The 10215-nt window shown below is 41.3% G+C and overlaps 1 protein-coding gene across 2 annotated transcripts in view; it reads left to right on the forward strand.

Moving 5' to 3' along the window:
- Positions 1-10215, forward strand: part of jam3b (junctional adhesion molecule 3b) — a 38420-nt gene that overhangs the window by 17769 nt on the left and 10436 nt on the right. For both annotated transcript variants that reach the window (XM_016521414.1, XM_016521415.1), the window contains 2 exons: positions 7554-7622; positions 7729-7842. In XM_016521414.1, the coding sequence (XP_016376900.1) occupies positions 7554-7622; positions 7729-7842 (183 nt within the window). The remainder of the gene's footprint in view (positions 1-7553; positions 7623-7728; positions 7843-10215) is intronic.

The raw sequence follows: 10215 nt of genomic DNA on the forward strand, positions 1-10215 counted from the left end.
TGCGGTTCTCTTAGAAGTCGGGGTGTGTACGGCGTGGGTTGTGGCCGACAACAGCCCAAATAAACACCCCTTGTACATCAAAGTGCCTATAGTCCTTGTCGGAGAACGCTACAGTATGTTATAATTCGTCAATTCGCTTAACTTCTCCAAGTAGGTATAACTGCAGACCGGAGATCTCCAAAATGGGGCGTGAACTCCAAAAGTGGGCAGAACCTCCAAAATGGGGCGGGGTCTCCTCACGCAAAGACTTTCACCATTGGCTCTGGCTCCAGCCAATTGTTATTGACTTACATTTCAAAATAAAACTTTATAAATGTAACATTGTTTCTAGTTCATCTAAAATAAAATATGCTATATAAGTAAATATTCTCCATGAGAGCAGAGCCCAAAGCTCGTGGCCAGTGGTGTTCGGACTGAAGTTTGAACATCTGCTTAATGATATAAATGGGAATCACCCACGAGCTCTCCCGCGAGCCAGCGCAGGGGAAAGATTTCACTCTATCGCTTTGTTCTAAGCAACGGGGGCGTCCCGGGGCTCGAAATTCGCAGGGTAGGGACGCTGGGTGTAACTAAAAAGATGCCATTGTCCGGTGAGGTCCGGTTGGGGAGTTACGGAACGATCTCATATCGCATAATCTTATTAACTGTTTATATCCTGAACGGCATCTTTCTTTACCATGCTATTCAGCGCCAATCCCGCCGTGAAGTCAGTTTCACTGGTTAAGGTTAGGGTCAGGTGTGGGCTAGGTTTAGGGGTTAGCATTTTTTGTAGCATAATGTAGGAAATCAACACTTTAATTGACACAACCAATAAAATCTTTAGAATCACTGTGGGGTGGAGTTTGCACTGAAGTGGATTGTGCATCTTTCTTTACCACGCTATTCAGCGCCAATCCCGCCGTGCAGTCAATTTCACTGGTTAAGGTTAGGGTCAGGTGTGGGGTAGGTTTAGGGGTTAGCATTTTTTGTAGCATAATGTAGGAAATCAACACTTTAATTGACACAACCAATAAAATCTTTAGAATCAGCTGTGGGGCGGAGTTTGCACTGAAGTGGATTGGGGGGAAAATTGCGCATGCGTGTCATGTGCCTGTCTGTCAATGAGAGGAAGCCACGCCCTATTTTGGAGCTCCCAACCCGTTTTGGAGTTCCCGCCCCCATTTGGAGATCTCCGGGCTGCAGTTATACCCTTCTCGAAAAAATGGTGTAGAAACATGTTCACTCAAAAATTGCTAGTAAATTTCACATTTACAAAGAAATGGCACATTGAACACAATGAAAACATGAAACTTTGAAGTAGAAAAACTGAAATATTATTTTCATGTAAATGTTTTTCAATCTTCTACTTTCAACTTCAAAAAATCTTTTATTACAGTGTATGTATATTGCTAATTATTAGTATTTACATTTTAAAGATATTTTTAAATATTTAGTTAGCTTATTTTTTGGGATATATCAAATATGTTGACAGACGTCTTAAGCTGTTCCATGCCGGTGGTGTGTTTCTAAGACACAGTCAAATTAAAAATAGTCACACTTTTAAAAAGTTGTCTCGATTCCCCTGCATTCTGTTTCATTCCCCTGCTCTTCGTCTTGTTTTTGAACACAGGAACACTCCTATGTAAAAGATCTCTAAGAAATATAAAAGTCAAAAAATTATTTTAAAAAGGTCTTCGCAAAGACAATGAACATTCCTCCTGCTAAGACCACAGCAAGTCAGTGTTGTGTTTTCATTAGAGGTGCACTGCAAGAGGAATGCCTGCTTGTTCTACACTTGCACTTTGAAGTGACGCCTAGTGACATTTGCTCAGCAGCTGAAGGAATATAAGAGGTATTTTTGTTGTGGAGATTGCCTTATCTTTGCTGAACGCTACTATTTTTAGTCTTGGGGAAACAAACCCATTTCTTCTAGCAGAAATCTAAGAAATCTAGCAGTTCACAACATTTAGAGTAATGGGACTTTGGGAATATGCTGCATAACAGAATCATTTTTCTCAATTGAATAAAAACCAGAGAATACAGATAGATCCAACATGGGTGTTACATAGAAATGAACAAGATGTACAGCCGATGTAATGACTGTATCTAGCTCCCTGAGGTACCTTCCTCTCAGCTTTCATTATTAGATGTCTTCACTTGAGATTGGATGAAACAGATGAGTCTGAGGGCAGAACAAGAGGTCATTACTGTCATTTCTCAATCAACTTGGGAGTTTTCAGACTGTAAGCGACTGAATATTCAACTTCACACTTCTAAAAATGAAAATGTTCTCTTCATAATCTAATGTGCTTATTCAAAAGAGTCTTTGTTGAGCCTTTCTGACTTGTAACACCCATGCAGATACAACCATAGCAGACCTAAATGTGTAAATATGTTTAAAGGAGATAAAAATGCAGACCGTTGAGGTCATCTATTTAGGCAGCGTTAAGAGAGTAAGAGCCATCCACTGCTGTAAAAAACACCATTACTGACTCAAAGCTTAAACCTCTACACTTTTGTCGATGCCATTGTTTTCATGAGTTCTGAGAAGTCAACTAAGCTACTTTCCCTGGAGCAGGTGGGATGTCCTGCGCAGGAGATTATTTGTAGATGGGGTTTAACACAGCCATGTCAAGTACTGAGGTGACTGGCTTCACAAGGAACCTTATCTCAACAGAATTGCATCTTCACAAGGGATTTTCCCCTTGTAAATTTATGCTCATTAGAGAATATTGAAATGCAGAGGTCACTGATATTCTTGCTTGGAGTAAAGTGACTATTGTATATGTATGTACATTTGCTTAATCACAAAGAATTTATGCTACTTTGATACCTTTATTTGGGCATCATATGTATTCTTTTAATAGAAAATGCCACCCCATAATGCTCTGCAACAGGCTCAGTGGAAAAAAAAATCCAAGATGGTAGATGAAATGTTGATTATAAATATAATTCAAACCTTTTACTCCGAATTTGTGTGAATATGGAGTTGCTGCCTATGTAAAGTGTTGCACATCAGTCACTATGAGGCTCTATGTCCATTAAGATGCTCCCTTAGAAGGCAGCTGCCTATGTAGGTGGTAGATAGCCCAATAGATTTCAGAACAGAGACTTAATTCCTCCTGTCAGCGTCAAACAAAAACAGATGCCAAAATGCCCATGAGATGAAATGTGAATTTAAAACACATTGTCTCCTTTGTTATTTCTCAATGGTTTAGAAATTCAACACTCAAGTTTATATCATGCATCTACACAAGTGTTCGTACAGGCTCGGAGGGTGTAGTGTAAGAAACACACTCCTCAGCGAAGTCACACTGGGAATATTGCTGTACAGTTATCCATGTGTCAGTGGAGGAGGATTTGTGACCTCTTGCACATCATGAATTGTTCAGGGCTACAAACATGCAGATCATTTTAAAGCTGCGGGGGCAGAGCCCGAGTGTGACTCTCTATGTGATATCACTCCTCAAGCTTTAGAATCTATTCCAGTTGGATATGATACGATGAACTTATAGGGAGCACACATCCAATCAAATCCCAGTGACGTAGACCCCAGAATGTGTAATGAATGGCTCTGTGGGCATCTCTTTCTCAGCCAATGACCAGCCTCACCTCCTCCCCCCAGCAAAATGAATCAATGCTGCAGTATAAAAATAACAAGGAATATTATCCACTTCATGCATTGCTGAGTGAACCGCATGTGTTGAATGCTCTCTGACAGGCTGCATCGGAGCAGAATGTGTTTCAGCTTTTCTGCACGCCGGTTGCAGGGTGTGGTGGGGTTTAAACGCTGCGCTGTGGAGGCTGTCCAAACAGCCCCATGATTCTGGCCATATAACTCATTTCTCTGTGGTGTAATGTTTCTTCATAGACCATCATGCTGAGTTAGGCGTCGATGCCAGGATTAGAAAATGGCCTCCTTAAATAGGGTGACCCCTTTTTTGAGTTTTTGGTGGTCCATTCGTGTGGTTTTAAAGAAGTATTCCAGGTTCCAGGCATGGTGTTGATTACTGCAAAAAATAAATTTGGACTTGTCCATCCTTTTCTTTAAAAAAAAGAAAAAGGGGGGATAATTTAAGAGCAGAAATGTGAAATTTATCTTTTTTTTTTAAAAAAAGCACTTACACAATCGTTCAAAAGTTTGGTGATATCTTTTAGTAAGGTTTTTTTTTTTCCGGAAAGAAATTAATACTTTTATTCATCAAGAATGCATTAAATTGATCAAAAGTGACTGTAAAGACATTTATAATGTTACGGAAGATTTCAGTTTCAAGTAAAAGCTGTTATTTTATTTAACTTTGTTCATCATCAAAGAAAATTTCAGAAGGAACATGACACTGAAGACTGCAGTAATGGCTGCTGAAAATGTAGCTTTGCCATCACAGAAATAAATTACATTTAAAAAATATTCAAATAGAAAAGGTTCATTTGAAATTGCAATAATATTTCACAATATTAAGTAAAGTTTTTTTTTTTAAGTTTAATTAATTAATTTATTTTCTGTATTTTGATCACATAAATGCAGCTTTGGTGAGTATAAGACTTCTTTCAAAAACCAACCCCAAACATTTGAACGGTATGCTACTTTTTTGTTAAAACTTCTGCTGTAAAGCGGTTTAAATCATAATTTTACAGATTTTTATTTGTTTTTCAGGATTTTTGAGATCAGGGTGTTACATGGTCATGTTAAGAAAGTTTTAGGTTTGTAAGCATTTTTTTCACAATCAAATGTGACCCTGGACCACAAAACCAGTCATAAGGGTCAATTTTTCAGAAATTGAGATTTATACATAATCTGAAAGCTGAATAAATAAGCTCTCCATTGATGTATGGTTTGTTAGGATAGGACAATATTTAGCCGAGATACAACTATTTGAAAATCTGGAATCTGAGGGTGCAAAAAAATCGAAATATTGAGAACATTTAAAGTTGTCCAAATGATGTTCTTAGCAATACATATTACTAATCAAAAATTAAGTTTTGATATATTTACAGTAGGACGTCCCATATAGAAAACATCACAAGTAAAATTAATCATGTTTATAAAGATAAACATGCGTTTGTTATAGCCCACTTACAATTTACATTTCAGAGATCATTACAAATAAATTATTAAATGCTAAAACTGAATAAATTTAAATGAACAAACTTGCCGTTGCATTTGCAACCATGTGAAAACAGGGGGTGCTGCAGCCCCCTCAGCACCCCTACTTCCCGCGCCCCTGCCCATACAATGTATTTTTGGCTATTGCTACAAATATACCCCAGCGACTTAAGACTGGTTTTGAGATCCAGGGTCACAAATCATGTTAACATGCGTATTGTTTACGTCTTGTGGCTATACTATTGAAACAGTGAGTATTTTATTGTTTACAGCCCTATTCTCTTCCATTATAAGTACCTCACTGTAAGCTAGACACTTTTTTAAAAAATAAAAAAGAAGGATAAGTGGAAATTAAATTTTGTGGTTAGCAACATTGTGCCACAAATTCAATCAATTGAGTTTAACAGCAGGCAGATGCATTATGTAGATATGGAAATTAAGCTAAGTCAGGAAGCTCTCTCTCTCTATATTATATTATTCAGTTCTGTAATGCCTAGGATTTTACCGGGGCATTACACTAAGATTACTGAAGAGAACCAACAGTTCCCCTTCAGGAACTCGAGCTGCGTCGAGATCGCTTTGGGAGCTTGAGGGCGTTCCCAAAGCGATCTCGACGCAGCGTCTCGTTCCCTCGGGGAACCATGGTTACATACGTAACCTAGAGACGTTATGCCTCTAAAGGAAGAAGTGGAAGATTAAAGCTTGACTAGGATTGTCACATCTCATCCAGCTGTGCTCTCCAAACAGGAAGAGAGAGGTCAGGATATATAGGTCATAGAGCACCTGCCTTGTTTGAGGGCTCAATTATTCCTCAAATGGCATCAGACCACAGAGACTTTACCCGACAGGACAGACCTTACATCACTGGGTGAGGTGTACGGAGGCGAACATTACTGACACAAGCTATGGTTTTGGTAGTGCTGAGCACCAGCCTCCTATTTGATGATATGATAGAACAGGATGTGGCAGGCAGAAAAAGGAGACATCATCACCATGGCCAGTGGCCTTTGTGTCCTCCATATGGCTGGATGTGATTGTAAAAGAGGATGTAACTATTTACACTAATTCAACCATGCTTAATTGATCTATTATTTAGCTCTTCAAGTGTATGCCGGGCCCCAGACTGTCACTACTGTGCTCACAAATATGATTAAAAATGTGACAATAAAAATATTAGAAAAATGTCAAAATATGAATCAGTACAATAACAATATAAATAATAGTAAAATAACACTGGATCTTACTAGGGTGTGTGAGTGTTTCCTGTACAGTGTGAGTGGTGATGTCCTGATTTGCGAATAAATGACTCTTATGAGTTTCTTTTTAATGAGTCAGTTAAAAAGATTCACGAAACAGCCTCAAACTCACTCAGAGAATTGTCCAGAGCCATTATTCTAATGTATACTTTTGATTTGTGAAAATTACATCAGTATATTTGCTCTCTGGTTGTTGATATGAAAACTTAAATAAAAATGCATATTCACAACACAGTTGTGTTGTAAACAATAATTAATATTCAGGAACAACAATAGGTTGTTAAAGAAAATTATTTCTTTTTTCGAAAAAACAGTCTTCTTTATGCTGTCCTTCTCACGTTTTACTTCAACACACTGTTGTGGTTTCTCTGTCAGATTTGCAGCCACGTCTTTTGTATTACTAGCCTTGATAAGAGCCTTGGCCCAAAATACAATCATCAAAGATTCATAAAAATTATCCCTAGCAATCAGATGTCCATTAAAATTTCAGTTCCCTGAATATATGAAATATGAAATTAATATAAAAAATGTTTTTGATATTTATATGGATGATTATGACACAAAAATACCACAGACATACAGTAGTAATTTATGAATGTGTGTTCAGTTGCTTATCCATGGTGGATCCAAATGCTAAAATGCTGTTAACCAACCAACTTTTCATAGGGAATGAGCCTTTAACCTTTTAAAGCGGTAGAGAAAGTGATGAGATGTATAGGTCACGTTCTGAATTCTTTTAAACATTTTCATGATGTTGGACAAAAACGAAGAGACATAAATTTCTAAAATTAGTATGAACTTCACAGTTGACCTTTTTGATTTAGCATGTTTATTAGCGACTACATGAAATTAGCGAGCCTTCTGGCCTTCACTTTAAAGCAGTCAGCTGTTATTCATAACAGAACGACGACTGCTTGTCAGTCTACACAATTATTTGCGGTGGGACGCTTTTACATCAGTGATGTTTGTTGTGAGAGTGAAACTAAAGATGGCTGGTAACATATCCGTTCACAGCTCACAGTGATGCGAAGAATGTGTGCTGTCTGGGTGGAGGATTTGGTCGCTGGGCTCGAATGTTAATTGAGTTTCAGAAATCTTTAGAGGAGTACAGTGGTACCAATATCACGTGTGGTTTAGGCTGTAACGACACCCCCGAAATTTCAAGTTGTTAATTCAACATAAAACTGATGTTTTTCTCTGTCTTCTTGTTGCAGGCTACATCAGCACCTTGGCAGTCATCCTCAAGACGACGAATCCTAAACCATGGGTCAATGAGTTTGAATGTAAGGCTGAGTGATTTGTTCTCCAGCAGTCTTTAGCTGCTGATTTGAACATTAAACAGGCCACTGGAACTGCTCACAAGCTCTTTCGTTTTCTCTCCCCATGCAGCGATCGAGCTGTCCTGCATGATAGAGTCAATCTCCACTACTAATCCCAGAATAGAATGGAAGAAAATTAAGATGGGAGAGCCCAGTTATGTATATTTCGATAAAGAAATAGCAGGTAAGCTATACTACATTCAACACATACTGAACACTGTGCATTACAACACATTGACTAATACTTTATAATAAGGTTCAAGTTGCTAACATTCTGTTAATGCAATATTTTACATGAAATACCAGTACATTTCTACAGCATTTAATAATGTTTGTTAATGTTAATTTCTGCATACACTACTGTTCAAAGTTTGGGATTTAAAACTCTGATGCACTTATTTGATTGAAAGTACAGTAAAAATTGTAATGTTGTGAAATATTACAATTTAAAATCACTGCTTTTTATCTTCAGCATCATTACTCCAGTCTTCAGTGTCACATGATCCTACAGAAGTGAATCTAATATGCTGATTTGGTGCTCAAGAAACATTTCTTAATATTATCAAAATTGAAAACAGTTGTGCTGCTTAATATTTTTGTGGAAACAGTGGTATTCTTTTCAGGTTTTTTTTATTGATGAATAGAAAGTTCAAAAGAACAGCTTCCCCTTCAGGAACTCGAGCTGCTTCGGAGAATGCTTTGGGAACGCCTTTCAGCGTGACCGGCTCTGAATCATATGTGTAATCAGTCCAATGGAAGGGCGAGACGTCATAGGCGGGTGACGTAGTGACCAGGAAGCTATAAAAGCACGTGAGGTGGAATCGGCTTCAGCTTTCTGTCATTCAGCAAGCGCTCTGTGTGTGTGTCAGTCGCATTTTATGTTCTGTGAGTTTTATTTACTGTTGTCTGTCAAAGTAAGCACAATCATCAACCTATTAGCTCCAAATATGTCAAAAAAGGCTCAGAGTAAAACAAAGCATCTGGGCGAAAACAGATCACGTTATAGATTGTGTGTTCCTCCCTGCCCACGCTACATCACGGGCGGGGATACACACAGTCTGTGCGTGGTCTGCTTGGGAGTGAAGCACGCAGAGTCGGCTCTCGAGGGAGCATTGCGAGCGGCTTCCCCTGCGTACGCTTCGCTCCCGGATGGCTCTCTTCGAGGAGGGAGCCTTCGCCAGCGTTCCTCGCGGTGCTGGCCCTGCTTCCGCCGAGGCGGAGCGGCAGCTGCACTCGTGGGGTTCTCAGATGGATCTGGTGGAGGGAATGGAGACGGGCGAGTCCCTATCTTCTTCCTCACCCACCAGGTCTGCCCGCTCTCTGGGATCGGAAGCCCGTTCTGCGGTTTCTTCCCCCCGGGGAGCGGGCTCGGCGCTCCGCCTATCTTCCTCCGAGGAGGTTGATGTGGAGAGCGTCGAGGATTCGCCCCCTCAATCCCCACAATATGAGGAGCTAATGGAGGTAGTTACTCGTGCGGTTGCCAAGCTGAACATCGAGTGGCCCGCAGAGAAACAGACTGAACCGCAGAAAAGCAAACTCGATGAACGCTTTCTGCGGGCTAAGTCGCTACCTCCGCGCCGGAGCCTGCCGTTTTTTCCCGATCTCCACACCGAGGTGTCGAGATCGTGGAAGAAACCATTCTCGGCCCGCTTATTCGTCCCCGCCTCTGATTACTATGGAAATGTGGCGGGGTTGAGTGAATGCGGTTACAGAGCGATGCCCCGGGTAGAGCAGACGCTTGCGAGCTATCTGTCACCCGGTGCGGCGTCGTCTCTGAAGGCTCCGGTCTTGCCCTCCAAGCCGCTGCGAACCACTTCAGCGCTGGTAGGCAAGGGGTACTCGGCAGCGGGTCAGGCTGGTGCGTGTCTGCACACTATGTCAGTTTTACAGGCGTACCAAGCTGGATCTGGTGGAGGGAATGGAGACGGGCGAGTCCCTATCTTCTTCCTCACCTGCCAGATCCGCTGCCCGCTCGCTGGGATCGGAAGCCCGTTCTGCTGCTACTTCCCCCCGGAGAGCGGGCTCGGCGCTTCTCCTATCTTCCTCCGAGGAGGTTGATGTGGAGAGCGTCGAGGATTCGCCCCCTCAGTCACCCCAGTATGAGGAGTTGCTGGAGGTGGTTACTCATGCAGTAGCTAAGTTTAACATTGATTGGCCCACCGAGAAACAGGCTGAACTGCAGAAGAGTAAATTAGATGAGCGATTTCTGCGAACTAAGCCGCCACCTCCACGCCGGAGCCTGCCTTTTTTCCCCGACCTTCACACCGAGGTGTCAAGGTCGTGGGCGAAACCATTCTCGGCCCACTTATTCATTCCCGCCTCTGATTATTATGGCAATGTGGCGGGGTTGGGTGAATGCGGTTATAGATCGATGCCCCAGGTAGAACAGACTATCTGTCTCCCGACGCGGCATCGTCTCTAAAGGCTCCGGTCTTGCCCTCCAAGCCGCTGCGAACCACTTCAGTGCTGGTGGGCAAGGGGTACTCGGCAGCAGGTCAGGCTGGTGCGTGTCTGCACACTATGTCAGTGTTACAGGCGTACCAGGCCGACCTGCTAA

Source organism: Sinocyclocheilus rhinocerous, unplaced genomic scaffold (assembly GCF_001515625.1).
Source record: "Sinocyclocheilus rhinocerous isolate Xijiao unplaced genomic scaffold, SAMN03320098_v1.1 scaffold299, whole genome shotgun sequence".
Taxonomy (NCBI): Eukaryota; Metazoa; Chordata; class Actinopteri; order Cypriniformes; family Cyprinidae; genus Sinocyclocheilus; species Sinocyclocheilus rhinocerous.